General features: G+C 37.8%; 1 protein-coding gene across 1 annotated transcript in view; it reads left to right on the forward strand.

The window, feature by feature from the left end:
- Window positions 1-1,016: 1,016 nt before the first annotated feature.
- IFT74 (intraflagellar transport 74) overlaps window positions 1,017-27,991 on the forward strand; it is a 90,651-nt gene continuing 63,676 nt past the window's right edge. Inside the window, exons 1-7 of the mRNA XM_030293713.2 lie at window positions 1,017-1,181; window positions 4,076-4,215; window positions 16,025-16,160; window positions 18,674-18,722; window positions 20,178-20,276; window positions 20,436-20,496; window positions 27,565-27,624. Coding sequence (XP_030149573.1) covers window positions 4,099-4,215; window positions 16,025-16,160; window positions 18,674-18,722; window positions 20,178-20,276; window positions 20,436-20,496; window positions 27,565-27,624 — 522 coding nt within the window. The 5' untranslated portion in view covers window positions 1,017-1,181; window positions 4,076-4,098. The remainder of the gene's footprint in view (window positions 1,182-4,075; window positions 4,216-16,024; window positions 16,161-18,673; window positions 18,723-20,177; window positions 20,277-20,435; window positions 20,497-27,564; window positions 27,625-27,991) is intronic.

The following is a 27,991-nucleotide window of genomic DNA, read 5'->3' on the forward strand; positions in this document are numbered from 1 at the left end:
AATAATGTATGCAAGTTGAAAATGTGAAAAACGTTGAAAGTCCAATACGTACGTACGTTATGATTATAGTTGCAAGCACATTTAAGCTTTCTCTACATAGAAAGAATGGAAGAAAACTCCAAGTTACTTTATTAGAGATGTGGGATTTGAGATGAAGTAGTTTTTTTTTTTACATTGTGTTTATTTTTTTTTTAATTTTTTTTTACTTTTATTTTTGAGAGACATAGAGAGACAGAGCAGAAGCAGGGGAGGGGCAGACAGAGAATGAGACACAGAATCCAAAGGAGGCTCCAGGCTCCGAGCTATCAGCACAGAGCCCGACCTGGGGCTCGAACTCACAAGCCATGGGATCGTGACCCGAGCCAAAGTCGGATGCCCAACCGACTGAGCCACCCAGGCACCCCTACATGGTGTTTCTTTACACATTGATTCTAAAATAGTTATTTTTAAGACCACTGTCCATTTAATTCATCCTTCACAAACTTGGATCAAAATAACTTTGAAAGGAAGTTTAAAGATAGGAAGTTTCCACTGAAACGAGGAATAGATGTCACCAGAAACACATCTATACTTAATGTAATCTGTACATTGCGCAGACCTAACAGGAAGGATAACTACCTCTAATTAGAAGTAAAAAGATAGTATAACGCTTATTAAAGTCTATTACACGATAACACATATCATGTCACATACGAGGTGACATAGCGATATAATAAAACTCGCTAGGAGTAAATGCAGGTCAGGCACACAATCAGAAAGGTGACTTTGATTATAAATACTAAGGTTTTCAGACAAAACGTACTTTCCTACTCAAGTCGCCGTTTTCTGTTTGTTTCAGAAAAAGACTGGAGATACTCCGACAACAAAAATTAGATCTCCAATCTCGCGAGAACAGGTTATTCTCGTTCTGTTTGGTGTTACCAGGGACAGAAGCCGAAGATTGGCCAATCAGGAGGCGGGTCCTCTCTTCGTCCCGCCCCCGTTGCCGGGATACGTAGCCGCGCGTAGCCGCTAGTGGTTAGTTCTGAGGACCCAGGAAAGCTGCGCGAGGGCAGCTTGCAGTGGCGAAGTGAGCTAACGGTGCCCTGGAAGACTGGTGGGCTCCGCCGGGGGTGGCGGCCTCGGAAACAGGTTCGAGCGCCCGTCACCGCTACAGCTTTCCTCCTGACACTCCCAGGGAGGTGAGAAATCCCAGGTCCCATCTATCCCTCTCTCAGTCCCTCCGGAGCCGCTTTTCTTACCTTGGAGAAGCTGATCCGCTCCAAACAAAAACAAATACACACTTTTCGGCTCTTAGGCGGTTCTCTCAGCCTGTCGCCAGGCCTGGGAAGTCGGACTCCAGGCCGGCAGAGCGTGTGGAGAGATCACCTCAGTCAGTCCCCTGAGGAAACCTGCCGAGGCGAGACCGGAGGGAAGGATCCAAGAGCCTCAAAGAGAAAATTCACCGTGGGCTGAGGGATTTCACTCGAAGCAATAGATTTGTGTCTTTTATTAGCAACTTGCTAGTTGTTGGTATATGTTAAAATGGCTGGTTTAGGGAGGATCCTGGTAGTAATAATTAGCAAGCCGATGTTTTTATATAGCATCTTTAATCTTCACAACAGGTCTTCAGGCCACAGCCCATTGCCACGCATGGGTCTTACAGATGAGGACCCACATCCAGTGGGGATAACTGTCAGAGCTAAAGTTTGTGTCTCTCATTTTTCTGGAACCAAAGGCTAGGCTCCGTCTCTGATTTGCGTGAATAACGGAGGAGTTAGTGGCCTGTTAGGAGTGACCGTTCTTTTTATTTTATCTCCTGGAACTGATCTAATGCTAGGCTTTCTCCAAGATAGTAAAGCAGTGGTAGAGACAGTCAGGTGGAAATTCTTTTTTTTTTTTTTTAATTTTTAAATGTTTATTTACTTTTGACAGAGACACAGAGTGTGAGCGGGAAAGGGGTAGAGAGAGAGGGAGACGCAGAATCTGAAGCAGGCTCCAGGCTCTGAGCTGTTCCACAGAGCCGGATGGGGGCTCAAACTCACAAACCCAGGGATCATGACCTGAGCTGAAGTTGGAGGCTTAACAGACTGAGCCACCCAGGCGTCCCTGGAAATTCTATATGTTGTACATTTTCTTAAAGTTGTCAGGAAAGCTAGAATAATAGACTTAAATTTTACATGGACAACAGCCGTACTTCATTTTCTTGAGCTTCTCCAATAATGCGCTTTTTACACATTGAAGGTTTGTGGCAAACCTGTGTCAAGCGAGTGTATAAGTGCCATGTTCCCAACAGCATTTGCTCGCTTCATGTCTGTCACATTTTGGTAATTCTGGAGATATGTCAGACTATGCATTGTTACTATGTTTGTAATAGTCATCTGTGATTAGTGATTAGGACTTGCTGAAAGCTTAGATGAAGATGAGGGTTAGCATTTTTTAGCAATGAAGTATTTTTTTCGCTAATGTGTAAATTTACATAAATATAACTGAAACAAAAATGTAATGAAACAATACCCTTTCTATATGCAGTGAACTCTTACATTTAAAAAAAAATTTTTTTGTGTGATGTTTATTCAGTTTTGAGAGACAGAGAGCAAGCAGGGGTGGGGCAACAAAGAGAGGGAGACAGAATCCGAAGCAGGCTCCAGGCTCTGAGCTGTCAGCACAGAGCCTGACGTGGGGCTCGAACTCACGAACTGTGAGATCATGACCTGAGCTGAAGTCAGACGCTTAACCAACTGAGCCACTCAGGTGCCCCTCTTACATTTTTTTTAATGTTTATTTTTGCGAGAGAGAGTGAGTGGAGGAGGGGCAGAGAGGGAGAGAGAATCCCAAGTAGGCTCCAAACTGTTAGTATAGAGCCTGACACAGGGCTGGAACTCACAAACCATGAGATCATGATCTGAGCTGAAATCTAGAGTCAGATGCTTAACTGACTGAGCCACTCAGTCACCCTTCTTACATTTTTTACTTCATGTTTAAAGCATATTGGGCAAAACCTACCAACTTGTTTTCACAACCCACTGACAAGTCATGACCCATAATCTGAAAAGTGCTATTCTAAATCATCAGCCAAAACTTTGAATAATATATTCTGATGAGTAAAGGAGGGGGCTGGTAAACTGGGAGAGGATGAGTGAATTGAGGAGCGGGTTTAAAGGGAGATAGAGTGAGAATAAAGATAAAATGGGTATAAAGAGTACCAATGAAATATTTCAATTGGTATTGAGATGAAACAATTCCAGATGATGACAAGCTCCAGGTCTAGCCATAGCTATGGATGAGTGAAATGGAGTTGAGATGGTTACTAAAATTTAGGTCAGGGGAACTGTGACCTAGAATGTTAGATATTGAAGCCAGTATCCCTATGGAAGTCATCCAGGACATTGGTGGGACTGGAGTAGAGAGACTTGAACTAGGTATAAAAGACTTCAGTAAAGATGGGGGGAGAAATCAGGAGGTCCCTAAGATAAAAGGAACCAGGAAAGATCCAAGGCAGTAAGGTTGCATTCCTTGGTCCTCAAAGGAAGATTTGGAAGATTAATGTTTTAAAAGTGACACTGGGGAGCAACGGGAATGCTGTGTACTCCTTTGCTTTGGAATTGTGGATTGAGAAACTAAAACAGCCTTCACTGAAAGTGTTTTGTGGCAAGTTGGGATTCTATTAAGGCAAAGAGTAAAATGAAAGATCTGATAACAGGGTTTAGAATATAAAGGAGTGAATCATCATTTTTCCCTGTGGGGGGGAAAAAATAGGGAGGGAAGAAACGTGCTGGATATGTCAGAAAAGAGAAATTTTAGTAGAGTATGGGAAGAGCTCAAGAGAGATAGGTAATTAGAGAGGCTTACATTTTGGTAAAAAATAGGGAAATGAGAAAGGCATATGATAAATGATTTCATAGTTCCACTCTAAATTGAACATTACTTTCATATTTGAACAAAATGAAGCCGGTTTAGCCTTGTAGTAGTACCTGGAATGACAATTTGCAAGAGAAGTCATTGTGGATTAAATGTTTGAAGGGAAGCTATGTGGATCTCCAGTGTGTTGCTATAGGAGACATTAAAGGAGAATTGAACTGTTACTTGTTTCCAGATAGTGGTGAAAGTAAACAAACGATGGCCAGTAATCACAAACCTTCAGCTCGCCCTGTTTCACGAGGTGGAATGGGGTTGACTGGAAGACCTCCTTCTGGAATACGACCCCCATCAGCAAGTATTCGAGTGGCAACTGGAGTAAGTTTCAAACAAATCTGTTTAATTCTCATGCATATGTCCTACTAGAAGTTGGAAAGCCTGTCTATAATAAGAGATTCTTCTTTGTTCTTTCTTTATTCCATCAGCATACTATTACATATGTTTTGGCATTTTGGGGGGGGGGGGTTTGGGGGGATACCTAGAAGTATAAATGTGGGAGGATGTCTGAAAGACATTTTTAAAAATGTATTTATTTTGAGAGAGAGAGTGCAAGTAGGAGAGGAGTAAAGCGAGAGAGAGAGAGAGAGAGAGAGAGAGAGAGAGAGAGAGAGAGAATCCCAGGCAGGCTCCACAGTCAGCACGGAGCCCAGTGTGGGTGCTCAGTTTCACGAACCATGAGATCATGATCGGAACTGAAATCAAGAGTTGGACGCTTAACTGACTGAGCCACCTAGGCACCCCTAAAAGACATTACTGAGAGAAGATACCTTCTCACATTGATATTCAAATTTATTTTAAAGGTACAATAATTTAAGTGGTATAGCTTATTGGTGCCTGAATTAAATGAAATGGAATAGATGAGAAACAGAATCAAACATATGTAATTAGTGATGAAGGTAACATTTCATAATAGTTGGAAAAGCATGGAGTATTCAATAGTTTATTCAAGTAATGGATAAGCCATTTATTTTTAAAAATTGACCTCTCCCTCACACAGAATTCTAGGTATTTTAAAAACTTTATATTTAAAAAATGAAACCATAAATGTTCTAGAAGAAAATATAGGCAAGTATTTCATATAAACTTGGTGTGGACTCGTCCTTTGTAAAACAGAAACACCAAGTACTGAAAAGGAAAGTATGTTTATATTTATATATTTGAATTTTTAAAAATTGCAAACACCACAATAAAGTTAAAAGAAAAATGACAAACTGATAAAAATATCTGCAACATATATGTCATAAATAGAGTTGAGAATTGTAAAATGAAAAAACTTTATGAACTGGTAAGAGCTCTTTCTGTAATTAAACACTATGAACCCTATGTTAAATCAAAATTACATGAGATTTCTTTTGGGGAGAGTGGGGAACATCATTGTAAAACTATTCCAGAATTCATTTAGAGCAATAAAAAACAAAAATAAAAGTGCAATATTCTAATATAAAAATATAAGTAATAAGTAAAATAATATTTTGGTTGCCACAGCAGCCTGGAAACAAACAAACAAACTAGTAAATGTTAATAGCTTAGTGTAAGATGGGGAGTGCCATAAATCAGTAAGAGAAACACCGCATTAGAAAAAATTGGATAAACTTTATAAACTGATAATTCTAAGCAGAGTGATATCCTATAAAAGATAATTGTTACAGTTTCATTATAATAGTGAAAATTTGAAAGCAACTTACCTTGTAACAGGCAAAGCTTAAATAAATTATGATATATCTATCCCTATAATTGGCTATTAGGTAGTCATTAAAAATTATTTTCAAAGTATTTGAGGAAAGTATATATCTTTATAATACAGTATTAAATGAAAAAAAAAAAGCAGTGTGGTGCCAGTTGAACATAAAAACGGACATTTATTTACAGAGAAGTAAATGTACCAAAATATTCATATTAATTTTTCTTATGGTTGTAGCAGATGATTTTGACTCCATGTAAGGTGGTTTTGACTCCTTATCTGTGAAGTTTACACAGTAGGCTAACTGCAAACCAGAGATAATACTGGGTCGTCCTGTTTTTAGTTCATAAGAAGCACAATAAATTTTGGAGGGAATAATTTTGTTAAAAATCAGATTTTCTTAAAGTTTTCAGATTTTTCTAGAGTTTCAGCTAATATTACCAGCATCATCAACTTACACTGAAATGATTTTTCTAAAACCTTCATGTACGTGGTACTGAGCTAGTAAGAATTTTTATTTTAGTAAAAATTTATGTTTGTTAATTAAATATTTACAAAAGAATCTGACACTCATTGGCCGCTTACTCCATGCCAGGTGCTTTACCCATTTAATGTTTGCAGTTTTAAAAATGTCGATGCCTGTTGTAAATCATACAAAGGAAAAGTGTCAGAGTTCCCTCCTACCTCAGGTATAACTATTGTTAACAGTGTGACGTATATACCCTTTAAGATTTTTTTCTGTTCATTGACAAACACTAACACACATGCATATAAGATTATATGGTTTTAATATTTTCTAAAATAATGATAATACTATACACATTTTTATTTATCTTGTCCATTACTTTTAATAATATATTTCCATGTGAATACATATATATAGTAATTCCTTTTAATATGTGCAGTTTTAATTTATACTTCTCTATATTTTCATTTGGTAAAGTTTGCCCAGGAAGAGATGTAGCATTCTCTTCCAAAGATCACTCAAGATAACCCTGAACTCATTTCATTTGTATTTGTGGTTGACAGTGTTCCTGTGTCCAACATATTCTTTGACATGTGTTACTGTTGTTGGCCCCCAGTATAATAACCAAGTAATTCTCAGAATCACTTAAGAACTATGTTAGCTGACAAGATTAGAGACCACCACCTAACAATTAATGATAAGCAAAATGAATGACTATGGTTATATACAATCCCTATCTAAAATGTCTACTACATATTTAATCTACTACTTGACTCTTTGACAGAGAGTGGGGGAAAAAGTAAAGAAAGAATGGAAGATAAACAAAAGAAGGATATTTTGAAACAGCCTCAGGTTGTCTCCTACCTTTCCAACTTGTCCATGCTGTATGAACTGACAAGAGGACAGTCTTTTGTCCTTTCCTCAGATTGTCTAATGTTATATTGGATTTTACAGACCTGAAGTAGAGAATCATGTAGAGTAATGATATGAATGCTTGCTGAATGATGTCAGCCCTTTGACACTTGGCTGTCTCATGACAGAATTTATATGTAATTATAATTTAAAAATGAAAATTTATTTTTTCTGATTTTGAAGGTAGTATATACTTACCACAATAATGCTGAAAACACTGAATTGTAAAAATAACAACATAAAAATGAACTATAATATCACATCGTATGGAGATAACCGTTGTTATTGTTTCTTATATAATTCTCAGACTTTTTTGTTTTACAAAATGGAATTATAAATACTGTTCTGTAAACTACTTTTTAAAATATACTGTAACTTATTCAACCATTTCCTATGGTCAAATAGGGACAAAAATGTGGATATTTAATTCCTTTCCAGTTTTGAGGTTATTATATAATGTCTACACATAAAATTAATTTAAAAAAAATTTTACTTTATTTTTCTTGAAATATAGTTAACGTAGAATTTTTTTTTTTTTTCCCCTCAAGTTAGCTAACATACAGTGTAGTCTTCACTTCAGGAGTAGATTCCCATGATTCATCATTTACATACAACACCCAGTGCTCATTCCAGCAAGTGCCCTCCTCAATGCCCATTACCCATTTCCCCCACCCTCCATCCCCTACCTAGCCCCATCAACCCTCAGTTTGTTCTCTGTATTTAAGAGTCTCTTATGGTTTGCCTCTCTCTATATATATTATTTTTCCTTCCCTTCCCTTCCTCTATGCTTATCTGTTAAGTTTCTCAAATTCCACATTTGAGAGAAATCATAGATACCTGTCTTTCTCTGACTGACTTATTTCACTTAGCATAATATGTTCTGGCTCTATCCATGTCATTACAAATGGCAAGACTTCATTCTTTTCATTGCTGAAGTCTTCATTTCATTCTTTTCATTATTCCATTGTATACATATATACCACATCTTTATCCATTCATCAGTTGATGAACACTTGGGCCCTTTCCATAATTTGGCTATTGTTGCTAGTGCTGCTGTAAACATTGGGTTGCACGTGCCCCTTTGAATCAGCACTCCTGTATCCTTTGGATAAATAGCGCAATTGCTGGGTTGTAGGTTAGTTCTATTTTTAATTTTTTGAGTAACCTCCACACCGTTTTCTAGAGTGGCTGCACCAGTTTGCATTCCCACCAACAGTGCAAGAGGGTTCCCTTTTCTCCACATCCTCACCAACATCTCTTGTTTCCTGAGCTGTTAATTTAGGCCACTCTTACCCATGTGAGGTGATACCTCAGTGTAGTTTTGATTTGTATTTCCCTGATGATTAGTGATGTTGAGCACCTTTTCATGTGTCTGTTGGCCATCTGGATGTCTTTTTTGGAAAAGTGTGTATTCATATCTTCCCATTTCTTAACTGGATTATGTGTTTTTTAGGTGTTGAGTTTGGTAGGTTCTTTATAGATTTTTGATACTAACACTTTATATGATATGTCATTTGCGAGTATCTCCTCCCATTCCATCGGTTGTCTTTTAGTTTTGTTGATTATTTCCTTTGCTGTGCAGCTTTTTATCTTGATGAGGTCCCAATAGTTCATTTTTGCTTTTATTTCCCTTGCCTTCAGAGACATGTCAAGTAAGAAGTTGCAGCCGAGATCAAAGAGGTTGCTGCCTGTTTTCTTCTCTAGGATTTTGATGATTTCCTGTCTCACATTTAAGTCTTTCATCCATTTTGCATTTACTGTTGTGTATAGTGTAAAAAAGTGGTCCAGAGTCATTCTTCTGCATGTTGCTGTCCAGTTCTCCCAGCACCGTTTGCTAAAGAGACTCTTTTTTTCTATTGGATACTCTTTTCTGCTTTGTCGAAGATTAGTTGGCTATGTATTTGTGGGTCCATTTCTGAGTTCTCTATTCTATTTCATTGCTCTATGTGTCTGTGTTTGTGCCAGTACCAGACTGTCTTGAAGGGGCTAAAGTCTGGGATTGTGATGCCTCCGATTTGGTTTTCTTTTTCAACATTACTTTGGCTATTCGTGGTCTTTTGTGGTTCCATACAAATTTTAGGATTTTTTGTTCTAGCTCTGTGAAGAATGCCGGTGCTATTTTGATTGGGATTGCATTTGAATGTGTAGATTTCTTTGGGTAGTATCAACAGTTTAACAATATTTGTTCTGCCAATCCATGCACATGGAATGTTTTTCTATTTCTTTGTGTCTTCTTCAGTTGCTTTCATAAGCTTTCTATAGTGAAATTTTCAGCACACAGATCTTTGGTTAAGTTTATTCCTAGGTATTTTATCGTTCTTGATGCAGTTGTAAATGGGATTGATACCTTGATACCTTGGGATTGATACCTTGATCTCTTTGTGTTGCTTCATTATTGGTGTATAGAAATGTGACTGATGTCTGTACATTGATTTTATATCCTGCAACTTTGATGAATTCATGTATCAGCTTTAGCAATTTTTTGGTGGAGTCTTTTGGGTTTTCCATGTAGAGTATCATGCCATCTGTGAGAACTAAAAGTTTGAGTTCTTTGCCAATTTGGATGCCTTTTATTTCATTTTGTTGTCTTATTTGCTGAGGCTAGGACTTCTAACACTCGTTAAACAACAGTGGTGAGAATGGACATCTCTGTCGTGTTCCTAATTCAGTGGGAAAGCTCTTAGTTTTTTCCCATTGAGGATATTAGCTGTGGGCCTTTCACATATGGATTTTATGACATTAAGGTATGTTCCCTCTATCCCAACTTTCTTGAGGGTTTTTATTAAGAAAGGATGCTGTATTTTGTCAAATGCTTTTTCTGCATCTATTGCTAGGATCATATGGTTCTTATCCTTTCTTCTATTAATGTGATATATCATGTTTGATTTGCAAATATTGAACCAGCCCTGCAGTCCAGGAGTGAATCCCACTTGATCATGGTGAATAATTCTTTTAATATACTGTTGAATTCGATTTGCTAGTATTTTGTTGAGAATTTTTGCATCCATGTTCATCAGGTATATTGGCCTGTAATTCTCCTTTTCAGTCGGGTCCTTGTCTGGTGTGGGAATCAAGGTAATGCTGGCTTCATAGAATTGAGTCTGGAAGCTTCCCTTCCATTTCTGTTTTTTGGAATAGGTTGAGAAGAATAGGTATTAACTTTGCTTTAAATGGCTGGTAGAATTCCCCTGGGAAGCCATCTGACCAGTACTCATGTTTTTGGGAGATATTTTGATAACTGATTCAATTTTGTTGCCGATTATGGGTCTGTTTAAATTTTCTGTTTGTTCCTGTTTGAGTTTTGGTAGTGTGTAAGTGTCTAGGAATTTGTCCATTTCTTCCAGATTGTCCAGTTCGTTGGCATATAATTTTTCATAGTATTCTCTAATAATTGTTTGTATTTCTGTGGTGTTGGTTATGATCTGTCCTCTTTCATTTGTGATTTTATCTATTTGGGTCCTCTCTTTTCTTTTTGATTAATCTGGCTATTCATTGATCTGTTCTATATTCATTGATCTGTTCTGTGTTACTGGATTCTATATTTTTTATTTCTGCTCTAATCTTTGTTATTTCTTTTCTTCTGCGGGCTTTGGGCTTTCTTTGCCACGGCCTTTCTAGTTCCTTTAGGTGTGAGTTTAGATTGTGTATTTGGGACTTTTCTTGATTTTTGAGATAGGCCTGAATTGCAATATATTTTCCTCCTACAACTGCTTTTGCTGCATCCCAAAGGGTTTGGACGGTCATTTTTTCATTTTCATTTGCTTTCATATATTTTTTAATTTCTTTAATTTCCTGGTTGGCCCGTTCATTCTTTAGTAGGATGTTCTTTAACCTCCATGTATTTGGGGGACTTTCCAAATTTTTCCTTGTGGTTGATTTCAAGTTTCCTAGTGTTATGATCTAAAAATATGCATGGTATGTATGATCTCAGTCATTTTATATTTGTTGAGGGCTGTTTGGTGACCCTGTATGTGATCTATTTTGGAAAATGTTTCATGTGTACTCGAGAAGAATGTGTATTCTGCTGCTTTGGGAGGAAAAGTTCTGAATGTATCTGTTAAGTCCATCTGTTCCAATTGTAAGGGTTAAATTGTAGTGTAGGGCTAACCTGTAGCCTTAAGAAATAACAGCTTTGTTTTAACACTGTAGATTAAGAGATAACAGCCTTGTCCTATCAATCAAGGGAACAAAAGTTCAAGGAAAATTGGATTAGTGTTTGATTGGATTGGGGCAAGGGCATGTCTGAACTGTTTGCATCCCCATCTGGGAACTATTTCTTTGTTTTGTTCCCAGGTGATGATAAGACGGGATGTGGTCTATGTGGTCAGCTATAAAAACTCTGTACCCCTGCTGTTAGAGATGCACTCTGGTCTAGAGTGTCAGTCCTGATCGTTTGGCCTTGCCTCTCATTGCAATAAACTTTGTTGTGACTATCACTGGTGCCCATAGCATTCTGTTTCAGGAGTTGTGTGGATGCAACACAATGTGTCATTCAAAGCCGTTGTTTCCTTATTGATTTTCTGCCTAGATGATCTGTCTATTGTTGTAAGTGGAGTATTAAAGTCCCCTACAATCATGTTATTGTGTATAAATTTATTTATGTTTGTGATTAATTGATTTATATTATTTGGGTACTTCAGCATTGGGGACATAAACATTTATAATTGTTAGCTCTTCTTGATGGATAGACCTCTTACTTTTGATATAATGCCCTTCTTCATCTCTTGTTACAGACTTTGTTTTAAAATCTAGTTTGTCTGGGGCGCCTGGGTGGTGCAGTCGGTTAAGCGTCCGACTTCAGCCAGGTCACGATCTCGCGGTCCGGGAGTTCGAGCCCCGCGTCAGGCTCTGGGCTGATGGCTCAGAGCCTGGACCCTGCTTCCGATTCTGCGTCTCCCTCTCTCTCTGCCCCTCCCCCGTTCATGCTCTGTCTCTCTCTGTCCCAAAAATAAATAAACGTTGAAAAAAAAATTAAAAAAAAAAATCTAGTTTGTCTGATATAACTATGGCTACTCTGGCTTTCTTTTGACGCCCAGTAGCATGATAGATGGATTTCCTCACTTTCAACCTGCAGATGTCCTCAGGTTTAAGATGGGTCTTTGTAAGTAGCATATAGATGGGTCTTATTTTTTTACCCATTCTGATACCCCTGTATCTTTTGATTGGAGTATTTAATCCATTTACATTTAGAGTGATTATTCAAAGATACGGATTTAGTGTCATTGTGGATTTAGTGTCATTGTGTTATCTGTAGGTTTTAAGCTTGTGGTGATGCCTCTGGTCTTTTGTAATCTTTACTGCTTTCCACTCACAGAGTCCCTCTTAGGATCTCCTGCAGGGCTGGTTTAGTGGTCAGGAACACCTTTAGTTTTTGTTTGTCTGGAATAGCCTTTATCTCTTCTTCTATTCTGAAAGACAGCCTTGCTGGATAAAGGATTCTTGGCTGCATATTTTTCCTCTTCAGCACATTGAGTATTTATTTCCTGCCACTCCCTTCTGGCCTGCCTAGTTTCAGTGGACAGGTCTGCTACTACCCTTATGTGTCTACCCTTGGTGGTTAATGCTTGTTTGTCCCTAGCTGCTTTCAATATTCTCTCTTTATCTTTGTATTTTGCCAGTTTCACTATATGTCATGGTGTTGATCTGTTTTTGTTGATTTTGAAGGGAGTTCTCTGTGACTCCTAGACTTGGATGTCTGTTTCCTTCCCCAGATTAGGGAAGTTTTCAGGTGTAATTTGTTCAAATAAACCTTCTGCCCCTTTCTCTCTCTCCTTCTTCTTCTGGAAGTCCTATTATATGGATGTTATTTCATTTCATTGACTCACTTAAGTCTCTAATTCTCCCCTTGTGGTCTCATAATTTCTTTTCCCTCTTTTTTCAGCTTAATCATTTTCCATAATTTTACCTTCACTTCTTCTCTCCTCTGCTTCTTCCATCTTCGCTGTCACTGTATCTAGTTTATTTTGCATCTCAGTTATTTCTTAATTCATTGTGACTATTTCTTACGTTTTTGATGTCTGCAGCAATAGATTCTCTGCTGTCTTTGATGCTTTTTTCTAGCCCAGCTATTAGTCTTATGACTGTTACTTTAAACTGTTGTTCAGATATATTGTTTGTATCTGTTAAGAGCAATTCTCTGGCTGTCATTTCTTCCTGGGTTGTCTTTTGAAGAGAATTCTCCTGTTTCAACATTTTGGCTACATTTCTGGCTTTTACGTGTTTTAACAGCTTGTTATGTCTTCCATCTGCAAGTTACTACTATATTAAAGAGGGATAATACACTGGCCAGGGCCAGGCACTTCAGGAAGTGTTTTTGGAGTGTGTTGAGTGCACTCTTGTGTTGTGTATTTGGCTGCTGTGCCCACTGGTCAGTCTTCTACAAAGCTCCTCCTTACTTGTGGTGTGGATTGTTTGGACCTTCCACCAAGTGTGCTTTGATTTGTTCGTTGAAGTAACTCTGGAAGAAAGGAAAAGGTGGGGAACCTGATCCCATAGAAAGTGAAAAATGAAAGAGGTGAAAAAAAAAAGACCAAATAGAGAATCAAAGAAACTATAAGGCTTAATCCAGAGAGAGAAAGGAAGGAAAATTAAGATGGAGCTTTATAAAAAGTGTAAAAAGAATAAAAATGCCTGAAAAAAATGCATATATATATATATATATATATATATATATATAATAAGAATTGACCAAAAATCAAATCAGAAACTATGATCCCGATTCCAAAGGAAAAAAAGAAGAGGGTAGAAAGAAAAAAGAGAGGAAAAAAAAAAAAAAAGAAAAACAGACTAACATACAAAGCCACAAGATAGTTGTCTGTTGGTGTCTGGGACCAGTGGCTGTGCTCGTCTGGAGGAGGGACTGTCTGGTTCAGTCAGTGTCATTCCCACTCCAGTAGATGAGCAGTTGCCAGATTGCTAGACACGAGGGGCGGGTCTGGTGTAAACCAGTCCCGCCTCCACTGGGGGCAACTGTTCTGTTCCCTCAATCCCCACTGTGTTGGTGATGAGGAGAAAAATGGCAACACCCCAGTCTCTCCTCCCTGGACTGGGTTTCTCAAACCATGCTGTTCAGGCAGCCCTTACAGAATAGTGCTGGTGGTCAGTCTGTTCTCCACAGTCTCCCGCACCTCTTAGGCTCTTGGCTAAGATTCAGAACCTGATGTCTTAAGGGGCCCTGTACCACGTGGATTCCATTTTGGTGTAGCACCACTCAGCCCTGCTGGCGCCTGAAGGTTCTTTTGTCCTTGGTGGGGCCATAGACCCTCTTCCCACAGTATTGGAGGAAGGAGACTGTTACCTCTCAGCATGCCCCTGAGATTGCTACTGTGCCCTGGGGCCAGCTCCCTCTTCCCCCTAGGCTTGTGTACATGGAAGCTGCAGTGACTTCAGTCTGGCGAAATTTGCACACTTTTGAAAGCTCCTATCTTTGATCTTCAATTCCTAAGGCTGTTTGCAAAGTAGGAACTGGCACTCTCAGTATTTTTTTTCCCCAGTCCATGGTCCAGAGAAGTTTTTCTCTTGTACTAGTACAATACCACAATCCACAGCCTTTCTTTTTCTCGTTTTGTTTCTCCACAGAAGGGGCTCCTTCCCCTCTGTGCCTACGCTGTTTTATCTCCCCCAGTTCACATAATGCATCTGTGTCCTGCTGAGCTGTCTCCCTTACCTGTGGAGACTTTTCTCTCACTCCACAGATTGATTTCCTTAGTGTTCCAAGTGTTCTGACCTCAATACAGCTGTGTTTGAGGGAAGGGAAGGGAAGGGAAATCCCCGCAACCCTACTTCTCTGCCATCTTAACTCCTCTAAAATTTTAAATTTTAAAGGAATGTACTATCTAATTGCCGGGGTCCAGCCCCAGCAGATCCAGGGATTCCCGAAGGATGAATGGCGCCGGTGAAAAAATAAAAAATGGACACAGACAACAGCAGTGTGTTTGACTGGCTGCTTTATTGTGGCAAACGTGGCATTATATTTGTTAGCAATTTCCTTGTAGCATGCGTCATCTATTTTTCTGGCATTACCTAATTCTAAAAATGTTCCTATGTGTAATCACCCATTAAGGAACAACATGGTTATTTTCTTGTAATGTTCCCTCCTGCCCTTTGCTTATTGATTAATTTCTTCACATTATTTCATTATGTATCTACGTTTATCTATAATCTATAAAGCATTTGCTTTGCTATTTTCATGGAAGGTCATCTATCTCTCAACACCTCAAGTGGAACACTTACAGGGACAGGACTTCTTAATTGTTTTTTTGAACCATTTGCAGTATAAGGAACAAAAGTTTTTGCTTTGGTCTGGGGTGCCGGGAGGGAGCCAAGAGGACCCTGGGAACCCACGCCTCATGTGTTCCCAGAGAGACAATGTATACCTAGGAACTAATGAACCATTCTGTACCTTAACCCACCAGGTCCAATCATCATCTTGAATGTCTCATGGGGGCCAGGTGGGCCTAGGGTTGGAGTAACTTGTATCCATAGATACACTCCTTTGTTGCCGGAGTGGGGCTTTCAAATCCGTTTGTTCCCTCCTTGGCTGGAAAATATATGGGGTCATCCTTCCTTTAGGTAGAGGAGTCTTTATAGGGGGTGGCAAGGGCGAGATGTGGGGCTGCATGATTTTCTTGGGGTATCTTCTTTCTTTCCCCAGTGGTTCTTTTCCCTGGGGGCATGTCGTGGGCAATTCACCAACAGATGATTCCCCCAGGTACTTTGATTGGTAGGGGGGCTGCCCTGACCAATGCTAAGGCCAAATTACATAAAAGCAGGAGTACAAGAAGCTTCACTGTCGGTGGCCGCCCTGCAGTCCCGATCCATCCACCGTCTGGGCCCTGCCATCAGGCTGGTTGGAGAGCTTGGCTGCCGGCATCTATTGTTCATAGAATTTTAAATGTTAAAGACTTTTATTTAATATGTCCTATTTTGGGAATTCAAAAATGTAAGGAATACTTTACAAATTAAATGTAATTTTAATTTTTAAAAAATAATCTCTTTGCTGTCATAACAGTACTAGAGGTATAGTGTTTTTCTAGTTTACTAAAACTGGAATCATGTTTTTCATTTAGATGCCACCTGGAACAGCAAGACCAGGCTCTCGTGGTGGTACCATTGGGACAGGGGGAGTTCTGTCTTCTCAAATAAAAGTTGCTGATCGTCCTGTAACACAACAAGGTTTGAGTGGAATGAAAACTGGAATGAAAGGTATCTCTTTTAAAAAGATGAGTATATTTTGTATAAGAAGTATCACAGTACCATATTACTGGGGGAACCTGGGTGGCTCAGTTGGTTACTAGTGTCTGTCTTCAGCTCAGGTCATGATGCTGTGGTTTGTGAGTTCAAGCCCCGTGTTGGGGTTGCTGCTGTTACATGGAGCCCGCTTAGGATCCTCTGTCCACTCCCTCCTCAGCCCCTTCCCAACTTGAGGTCTCTCAAAAATAAACAAACACTAAAAAAAAAAATAGTATTGCAGTACCGTATTAGTTAGCCAAAAAGTATAAAGAGGCCATTTTATTCAATTTTTATTCCTTGATTCACAAAATTGTGGTGATGGTTAAATAAAAGTGCTATGAAAATACACTGTGAACTTTAATCTTCATTTTTCTAAATATGGAGCTTTACTATAACTTGAAGAAATTTGAAATAATTTGAAGAAGAGCTCAGGAATGAAAATTAGGTTTCTAGTACTACATAGAAATATCCTGAAATATTTTTTGATTGTTTCCATATCAAAATGACACTATTAAGGTATTTGTGTATTTATGATAAATGACTCAAGAAGTGTTACTTTTCTAATAATTAATAATCCATTATAATATGTAACTTCTTAAGTAAGGAATTGAAGCTAACACAGTTTTTTACTGCATCTTTCCTTAGGCCTATGTATGTGTTTAAAAAAGCATAATGGTACACTTATGATTCAAAAATTGGTCTGTGATACATACAAATCAAAGCATGGTAAACTGCTTTATAACGAGTTTTTTATTTTCTGTGTTTGTGACAGATGACTTATCAGGGATGAAGATATTCTACTGGGACAAAATTAATTATAAGATATTATGCTACCTTTTGTAATATAGTATGCCATGCCTTTCAGGAGACTTAAATTTTTTTACTTTATTATAATACCACTTAGCTCACTAAATATTAAAAAACAATTATTTAGGGGTATGTGGGTGGCTCAGTTGGTTAGCATCTGACTTCGGCTCAGGTCATGATATCACGGTTTGTGAGTTTGTGGGTTTGAGCGCTCTCTGCTGTTAGTGCAGAGTCCACTTTGGATCCTCTGTCCTCTCTTTGCCCCTCTCCCACTGGTTCCCCCTCTCTCTCTCAAAATAAATAAACTTAAAAAAAAACAACCAAAAAACACAATTTTTTAGAAATGCTTGCTTGATATCAATACTGTGAAGAAATGTCAAAATTATATCATTGTCTAGTCTTCTCTCCCTCTTCTGATCATAGACCTCACAGTTACTACTCTCTATCCTTACTTTTTCCACTTTGCAAGGTCACCTCTCTCAAGGTTTGGACATTTAACCTAGGGGTACTTTCTTAGTCCTGCTGAAATAACTGAAATAAGATCATGTTTCTAAAAAAAGGGTCTGGGGGCGCCTGGGTGGCGCAGTCGGTTGAGCGTCCGACTTCAGCCAGGTCACGATCTCGCGGTCCGGGAGTTCGAGCCCCGCGTCGGGCTCTGGGCTGATGGCTCAGAGCCTGGAGCCTGTTTCCGATTCTGTGTCTCCCTCTCTCTCTGCCCCTCCCCCGTTCATGCTCTGTCTCTCTCTGTCCCAAAAATAAATAAACGTTGAAAAAAAATAAAAAATAAAAAATAAAAAAAGGGTCTGTAAGACAAATTATGAAAAATCATAATCTCTTGCATTGAGAAATCCACAGTCTAAATCTTCACTGTGCTTTATGATAGTTAATAGCTACTTGTAGCTATTTAAATTTAAATTAATTAAAATTAAATAAAAGATTCAGTTCTCTGCTATCATCAGCCACATTTCAAGTGTTTAATAATTCCAAGTAGCTGCTTTATTGGACAGTGTTGGTATAGAATATTTCCATTGTTGCAAAAAGTTCTATTGGATAACCCTGTTCTAGACTTTTTAAAAAATATTTATTTATTTTGAGGGAGAAACAGATTGAGAGAGACTGCGGGGGTGGGGCAGAGACAGAGAGAGAGAGAGAGAGAGAGAGAATCTCATGCAAGCTCTGCACATGCTCACGAACCATGACATCATGACCTGGGCTGAAATCAAGAGTCAGCCACTTGACTTGTTGAGCCACCCTGGTGTGCCTAGACTTTCTTAGATTGAGTTTGCATTCAGTTAACCTGACCTGTAGAGTGTACTTCCTGTCTTAACACCCCTACCTTTAGTCCCATTTTTGTGATCTTAATTCAAGTTTCCATTATGTTATGATGCTAAGATATTAGTTCTCTTTTCCATTTTTTTTTTTAAGCAGGCTCCACGCTCAACATGGGGCTTGAACTCATGACCCTTAAGATGACAAGTCACATGCTTTACCAACAGAGCCAGCCAGGCACCCCAGTTGTCTTTTCAATTGATTCAGTCTGTCATCTTGATTATCAGATTTATTGGGGCATAAATAAGGACTCAACAGAATTGTGGAGTGTAATTGTGGTTGTGCTTTGGCTTTACTATTTTGGTGGTATTTCCAAACTGCACACTAATAATTAAAAAATTTTTTTTTAGGTCCCCAGAGGCAAATTTTAGACAAATCTTATTATCTTGGACTTCTTCGGTATGTTCAAGAAACATTTTTTTTCCTATGCATGGTCATGAAGTTTTAACGCTGGTGCTTATTAAGATAGTTAGGTGTCTGTTGATTTTTAAGAATTATTTTGTGTTATAATTTCTGGTTAATTTGGCTGTGCTACAAAATATATGAGATAATACAAATAGGTCAAGATTTTAAATTGTATTTGTTTGCATGTGTGTGAATTAATTTATGTCAAGTTCACTATCATAATGATAAGAATCATCTTTTATTATGCTTCTTTCACTAACTACTATGAAGTATATTATTCATACCACTGAAATGTCATCAGTTGTATCTAATAAGAAAGGGAAAATGCATATACTTATAATATTTTAGTGCAGAGTTTTACATAAATGTATAATTGGTCAGTTGCCACAAATGTAACCTAATTTTAATTAATTCATGAAGTTCATTATGTCTCTAAGAATGAAGCTCTAAATTGAGAACTTTTTTTGTATTCTTTATCTACCTTTTTTTGCTCAGATGTCCTACTGTTCAGTCTTCATTTTTCTGCTTTATTGTATTTTGTTCTTGGCTCATCATCTATATCTTTGTCTACTATTTCCATTGCATTTAATCCATCCTTCTATCATGTCCTAAAACCTCTGTTTTCTTTTTCATTTCTTCTGCAGTCTTTTGTTTGTCAATTATCAGGATCCTTTATGGGTCTCAAACTTCTAGAAGGCAATAGAGAGAAGTGTAGGTTTTCCCCACCACTCCTAATGCTAACATCAGCATGAGGCCAGCACTTACATAGCATCTCTTCATATCCAGCCACTTTTTAATCAAAAGAAAGAAAGGATATAGAGCTATTTGTCAGCATTGCATATCCTCACTTTTCCAGGATTTGTGCTTTTGTATCAAAAAAACGGGTCTAGGTATTTTTGTAATTGTTTGACTCTATAGCACTAGTTCTCAACTGTCCATGATTTTTGCCCCCCAGGGAACATTTGGTGATTTTTGGACATATTTTTGGTTGTCACAGCTAGGGTTGGGGGTGTGTGCTACTGACAACTTGACCAGGGATGCTGTTAAGCATTGTACAGTGCATAGGATAGCCCTTCCCCACTGCCAGAGTATCCTTTACTGACCTAAACTGTCAGCAGTGCTGCTTTTGAGAAGCCCCACCTTAGAGAGTAGCAGGAGCTGTGAGGATGACAATTAGGCATCTAGTTGTGTCTATAGATTGTTATTTTGACCAGGCTTACATTCTGGTCCTATTTCATTTTAATGATCAGAGAATCTATTTCAGTTTCTTATCATTTGGGATATGCCTCATTTTAGTCAAACAGGCCACATAAATTGTTTTTCTTTTTTTAGTGAAATTTCACAAAACCATTTATATTATTGTTACACATTTATGAAAAATTTGCTTGACTAGAAAGGCTCTTTTCTGGATTAGGATTATTGCTGACTTTTTTATTTCTTTCCATTTAGAAGTAAAATAAGTGAACTTACAACAGAAATTAATAAACTTCAAAAAGAAATAGAAATGTACAATCAAGAGAATTCAGTATATTTGTCATATGAAAAGAGGTGAGTAGTTTTGCAGTTAAAATTATGCAAGGTCTTTTTAAGAGCAATATTCAATGTAATATGCTTCAGAAGTTTAATACCAAATTTGTAATTATACATAATGTTTATAATGTTCTTCTTATTTAGGTGTTTATGAATGTATTTGTTTTATGCTTACAGAGCTGAGACTTTAGCTGTTGAAATCAAAGAGTTTCAAGGACAACTAGCAGACTACAATATGGTATTTGCCCTTTTCTGAGATTATTTTGAATATTTCCATTGTTTTTTACCACTTTAAAAATATATTATTTTAGATACTAAATAATACATGAATATATGCTTACGGTGAAAGATTGTAACAAGGGAGAGTATAGAGATTAAAGCCTCCCTTTGCTTTTCCCTCATTTTTCTCACCAGAAATCATTTGGCCTAACAGATATGTATTCTTCCAGTCTTAAGAAAATACATTTACTTGCAGATACATATTTTCCCTAACAGTATTAAAATAATCATTTTAAAAGTAGCTAAAATTTATTGGGTACTAACTGTCATTTCTGTAAAAAAAACATTTTATCTCTCTATGGATGGTTTTTATTATGAAATATTAAAAATTTTAATTATGTAGTGCGCAGATTCTACCTCCATTCTTATGTTTCATCCAAAATACAGCGGTTGCCTTCTGCCAAAATAGAGTATGTAACATAAACATAGTTCCACCAAGGATTTTTCCTAATGTTTACTTTCTGAAGAAATAATCTCCTTGGCTTTGTTCATAACTGTCGCAATCTTTGGGGTGGTCTTGGCCCCATTACACTTTCTAGTGTCAGAATTTTCTTTCTTCTAACTCTGTAGGTGCTCTAGACGGCAATGGCATTTGGTCTTAAAGGGGAAAACTTTTATCTCACTTCTGTTAAAAAATAGTGTTACATAAAACAAGAAACATTCTATCATAATCGTTGGGTAAATTATGCTATACCTACTTGATATTGTTATATTGTACTTATAAACAAATTTTGCTGCTTATGGAATACTGTACTTCTCAAATCTGTTTAACTGTATAATCCATAATGAACATTTTGTAGAGCCTAGTATTCAGTACAGATTTTTTTTTTAGTAATGTTTTGTTCTAAATATGAGGAAGTTTTTTATAAAATATGAAATGACATTAGTTAAAATCATTTAGCTGTACTGGAATGCATTAGGTAAATTACTTATGTAAAGATATTAATGTGTGAAATAGGTTGTTTGCAGGTATAATGACCTAACAACTGATACAGGGAAAACATTTAGCTGATATCTAACATATAGTAAGATCTCAAATGTTAGGGTTTATTAGTACTTACTATTCATATCAGAAGTGAAATATTCCATAAACTAATACATAGTACATTAATAAAGCTTGGTGTTTCAGGAAAAATTATACCCAAATAATTTGCTTTTAATAGCCTTCCTATTCATCCATTGATGGACATTTGGGCTCTTTCCGTACTTTGGCTATTGTTGATAGTGCTGCTGTAAACATGGTGGTGCATGTGTCCCTTCGAAACAGCAAACCTGTATCCCTTGGATAAATGCCTAGTAGTTCAATTGCTGGGTGGTAGGGTAGTTCTATTTTTAGTTTTTTGAGGAACCTGCATACTGTTTTCCAGAATGGCTGCACCAGCTTGCATTCCCAAGTAGCCTTCCTATTCAAATTCTGGTTCCACAACTTGCTGAATTTCTTTATCTGCTATATTTAGAACTCTGCATCCCAAAGCAACAGAATATACTTTCTTCTCAAGTGCACATGGAACATTCTCCAAGATAGATCACATACTGGGTCACAAAACAGCCCTTCATAAATATACAAGAATTGAGATCATACCATGCATACTTTCAGACCACAATGCGATGAAGCTTGAAATCAACCACAGGAAAAAGTCTGGAAAACCTCCAAAAGCATGGAGGTTAAAGAACACCCTACTAAAGAATGAATGGGTCAACCAGGCAAGTAGAGAAGAAATTAAGAAATATATGGAAACAAATGAAAATGAAAATACAACAATCCAAACGCTTTGGGATGCAGCGAAGGCAGTCCTGAGAGGAAAATACATTGCAATCCAGGCCTATCTCAAGTAACAAGAAAAATCCCAAATACAAAATCTAACAGCACACCTAAAGGAAATAGAAACAGAGCAGCAAAGACACCCCAAAACCAGCAGAAGAAGAAAGATCACAGCAGGAATAAACAATATAGAACCTAAAAAAACTATAGAGCAGATCAACGAAACCAAGAGTTGGTTTTTTGAAAAGAGAAACAAAATTGATAAACCTCTAGCCAGGCTTCTCAAAAAGAAAAGGGAGATGACCCAAATAGATAAAATCGTGAATGAAAATGGAATTATTACAACCAATCCCTCAGAAATACAAGCAACTATCAGGGAATACTATGAAAAATTATATGCCAACAAATTGGACAACCTGGAAGAAATGGACAAATTCCTAAACACCCACACACTTCCAAAACTCAGTCAGGAGGAAATAGAAAGCTTGAACAGAACAGACCCATAATCAGTGAAGAAATTGAATCAGTTTTCAAAAATCTCCCAACAAATAAGAGTCCAGGACCAGATGGCTTCCCAGGGGAGTTCTACCAGACGTTTAAAGCAGAGATAATACCTATCCTTCTCAAGCTATTCCAAAAAATAGAAAGGGAAGGAAAACTTCCAGACTCATTCTATGAAGCCAGCATTACTTTGATTCCTAAACCAGATAGAGACCCAGTAAAAAAAGAGAATTACAGGCCAATATCCCTGATGAATATGGATGCAAAAACTCTCAATAAGATACTAGCAAATCGAATTCAACAGCATATAAAAAGAATTATTCACCATGATCAAGTGGGATTCATTCCTGGGATGCAGGGCTGGTTCAACATTCACAAATCAATCAACGTGATACATCACATTAATAAAAGATAAGAACCATATGATCCTGTCAATCGATGCAGAAAAAGCATTTGACAAAATTCAGCATCCTTTCTTAATAAACACTTTCAAGAAAGTCGGGATAGAAGCAACATACTTAAACATCATGAAAGCCATTTATGAAAAGCCCACAGCTAACATCATCCTCAGTGGGGAAAAACTGAGAGCTTTTTCCCTGAGATCAGGAACACGACAGAGATGTCCACTCTTCACCACTGTTGTTTAACATAGTGTTGGAAGTTCTCACATCAGCAATCAGACGACAAAAGGAAATCAAAGGCATCAAAATTGGCAAAGATGAAGTTAAGCTTTCACTTTTTGCAGATGACACGATATTATACATCGAAAATCTGATAGACTCCACCAAAAGTCTGCTAGAACTGATACATGAATTCAGCAAAGTCACAGGATACAAAATCCATGTACAGAAATCAGTTGCATTCTTATACACTAATAATGAAGCAACAGAAAGACAAATAAAGAAACTGATCCCATTCACAATTGCACCAAGAAGCATAAAATACCTAGGAATAAATCTAACCAAAGATGTAAAAGATCTGTATGCTGAAAACTATAGAAAGCTTATGAAGGAAATTGAAGAAGATATAAAGAAATGGAAAAACATTCCGTGCTCATGGGTTGGAAGAATAAATATTGTCAAAATATCAATACTACCCAAAGCTATCTACACATTCAATGCAATCCCAATCAAAATTGCACCAGCATTCTTCTCGAAGCTAGAACAAGCAATCCTAAAATTCATATGGAACCACAAAAGGTCCGGAATACCAAAGTAATTTTGAAGAAGAAGACCAAAGCAGGAGGCATCACAATCCCAGACTTTAGCCTCTACTACAAAGCTGTAATTATCAAGACAGCATGGTTTTGGCACAAAAACAGACACATAGACCAATGGAATAGAATAGAAACCCCAGAACTAGACCCACAAAAGTATGGCCAACTAATCTTTGACAAAGCAGGAAAGAATATCCAATGGAAAAAAGACAGTCTCTTTAACAAATGGTGCTGGGAGAACTGGACAGCAACATGCAGAAGGTTGAAACTAGACCACTTTCTCACACCATTAACAAAAATAAACTCAAAATGGATAAAGGACCTGAATGTGAGACAGGAAACCATCAAAACCCTAGAGGAGAAAGACCCCTCTGACCTCAGTCGTAGCAATTTCTTACTTGACACATCTCCAAAGGCAAGGGAATTAAAAGCAAAAATGAACTATTGGGACCTCATGAAGATAAAAAGCTTCTGCACAGCAAAGGAAACAACCAACAAAACTAAAAGGCAACCAACGGAATGGGAAAAGGTATTTGCAAATGACATATCGGACAAATGGCTAGTATCCAAAATCTATAAAGAGCTCACCAAACTCCACACCCGAAAAACAAATAATCCAGTGAAGAAATGGGCAGAAAACATGAATAGACACTTCTGTAAAGAAGACATCCGGAAGGCCAACAGGCACATGAAAAGATGCTCAACATCGCTCCTCATCAGGGAAATACAAATCAAAACCACACTCAGATATCACCTCATGCCAGTCAGAGTGGCCAAAATGAACAAATCAGGAGACTATAGATGCTGGAGAGGATGTGGAGAAACGGGAACCCTCTTGCACTGTTGGTGAGAATGCAAACTGATGCAGCCACTCTGGAAAACAGCAATGAGTTTCCTCAAAAATTTAAAAATAGGCCTACCCTATGACCCAGCAGTAGCACTGCTAGGAATTTACCCAGGGGATACAGGAGTACTGATGCATAGGGGCACTTGTACCCCAATGTTTATAGCAGCACTCTCAACAATAGCCTTTCTCTTATGGAAAGAGCCTAAATGTCCATCAACTGATGAATGAATAAAGAAATTGTGGTTTATATACACAATGGAGTACTATGTGGCAATGAGAAAGAATGAAATATGGCCCTTTGTAGCAACGTGGATGGAAGTGGAGAGTGTGATGCTAAGTGAAATAAGCCATACAGAGAAAGACAGATACCATATGTTTTCACTCTTATGTGGATCCTGAGAAACTTAACAGAAACCCATAGGGGAGGGGAAGGAAAAAAAAAAACAGAGGTTAGAGTGGGAGAGAACCAAAGCATAAGAGACTCTTAAAAACTGAGAACAAACTGAGGGTTGACGAGGGGTGGGAGATGGGTATTGAAGAGGGCATTTTTTGGGATGAGCACTGGGTGTTGTATGGAAACCAATTTGACAGTAAATTTCATAAAAAAAATTAAAAAAATAAATTTCTTTATCTGCAAAATGCGGATAATATCTACTTTAGAGAGTAATTGTTAAAATTAAGTGATACATATAATGAGTCCAGAACAATGTTTGGTGGAAGGCAAATATGTTAGCAATTGCAATCATTGCCTAACTTTTTTTTTTTTTTTTTTTTTTTTTTTTTCAACGTTTATTTTATTTTTGTGACAGAGAGAGACAGAGCATGAACGGGGGAGGGGCAGAGAGAGAGGGAGACACAGAATCGGAAACAGGCTCCAGGCTCTGAGCCATCAGCCCAGAGCCCGACGCGGGGCTCGAACTCCAGGACCGCGAGATCGTGACCTGGCTGAAGTCGGACGCTTAACCGACTGCACCACCCAGGCGCCCCCATTGCCTAACTTTTTGAAGGAAGCTTACCTGGTGTTGTGTTTGTGCCTTACCTTGTTGGCTTTTTTGTTGTTGTTGTTGTTGTTGTTTTTAATTTTTAGAAGACCAAGAAAATCATTTTGTATTCTCACTGGTATAAATTTGTAAATCTGTTAATAGGCTCTCTGCTGCAGAAAAGAGAGTGACCGAAATTCCCCAAACTTTTTGTCTTCTTTAGACACTCCTTTTAAGGTCAAACATCTTTTCAAAGCAGGCAAAGCTCACTTTGCCACCCTAAAAATGTGACTGGCCAAATGCATAGTGTATACTTAGGTAGCTCAATATTTGTTTTTATCTTAGAAGATAAAATACACTATAAACAGTAGCCAAATTATGGAAAGAGCCCAAATGTCCATTGACTGACAAATAGATAAAGAAGATGTGATATATATATGCAATGGAGTATTATTTAGAGATCAAAAAGAATGAAATCATGGGGCATCCAGGTGGCTCAGTCAGTTAAGCATTGGACTTCAGCTCAGGTCATGATCTCGTGGTTCATGAGATTGAGCCCCACATTGGGCTCTGTGCTGACAGCTCAGAGCCTGGAGCCTGCTTCGGACTCTGTGTCTCCCTCTCTCTCTGTCCTTGCCCACTCACACACACTCTCTCTGTCTCTCAAAAGTAAAATAAAACATTAAAAAAAAAAATTTTTTAGGGGCGCCTGGGTGGCTCAGTCGGTTAAGCGTCCGACTTCGGCTCAGGTCATGATCTCGCGGTCCGTGAGTTCGTTCAAGCCCCGCGTCAGGCTCTGTGCTGACCGCTCAGAGCCTAGAGCCTGTTTCAGATTCTGTGTCTCCCTCTCTCTCTGACCCTCCCCCGTTCATGCTCTGTTTCTCTCTGTCTCAAAAATAAATAAACGTTAAAAAAAAAAAAATTTTTTTTTTAATTTTTTTTTTTAATTTTTTTTTTTTTTCCAACGTTTATTTATTTTTGGGACAGAGAGAGACAGAGCATGAACGGGGGAGGGGCAGAGAGAGAGGGAGACACAGAATCGGAAACAGGCTCCAGGCTCTGAGCCATCAGCCCAGAGCCCGACGCAGGGCTCGAACTCACGGACCGCAAGATCGTGACCTGGCTGAAGTCGGACGCTTAACCGACTGCGCCACCCAGGCGCCCCTAAATTTTTTTTAAAAAGAATGAAATCATGCCATTTGCAACAACATAGATAGAACTAGAGTGTATTATGCTAAGCGACATAAGTCAGTCAGAGAAAGATAAATATCATTATTTCATTCATATGTAGGATTTAAGAAACAATAGATAGAACATAGGGGAAAGGAAGGAAAAATAAGATAAAAACAGAGAGGGAGGCAAGTCATAAGAAACTCTTAAATACAGAGAACAAACTGAGGGTTGTTGGAGGGGTGTTGGCTGGAGGGATGGACTAAATGGGTGATGAGCATTAGGAGGGCACTTTTTGGGATGAGCACTGGGAATTATATTTAAGTGATGAATCACTAAATTCTGCTCCTGAAACCATTACTACACTATATGTTAACTGGTTTGGATTTAAATAAAATTAAAAATAATAATAAAATTAAAAAAGATAAAATATTTAGAAGTAATAATAATTAAATGACTACTCATTGTTTTAAGATTGAATAACTATTTATGAATTATAGAGAAAATTTATGAAGACTAACAGTGTTTTTTTTTTGTATCTTTGTTTTTAGTTGGTAGATAAACTTAATACCAATACTGAAATGGAAGAAGTAATGAATGATTACAACATGGTAAGAAAATTTAAAAGTATAAGTAATAGATTTACATAGATCATATCACCCAAAACAAAGCATTTATATCTAGAAATAGTTTGATAAAACCTTACATACTTTACAGATAGGTATTACTTTGATCTTAAATATTTCTATTATAGTTGACTTCCCTTACTTGCATTTTTTTCCATTAAAGATTTTAAAGTAATCTCAATACCCAGTGTGGGGTCCAACTCACAACACCAAGGTCAAGAGTTGCATGCTTTACCAACTGAGCCAGCCAGTGGCCCCTTAGTTGCTCTTTTTAAATTTCTTCCTATTGGTCATATTTCCCAAGTAGATGCTTTAGTATCTTTCTACAAGGCCATGTTTGAATTGGTCTCAC

This window comes from Lynx canadensis, chromosome D4 (assembly GCF_007474595.2).
Source record: "Lynx canadensis isolate LIC74 chromosome D4, mLynCan4.pri.v2, whole genome shotgun sequence".
NCBI lineage: Eukaryota > Metazoa > Chordata > Mammalia > Carnivora > Felidae > Lynx > Lynx canadensis.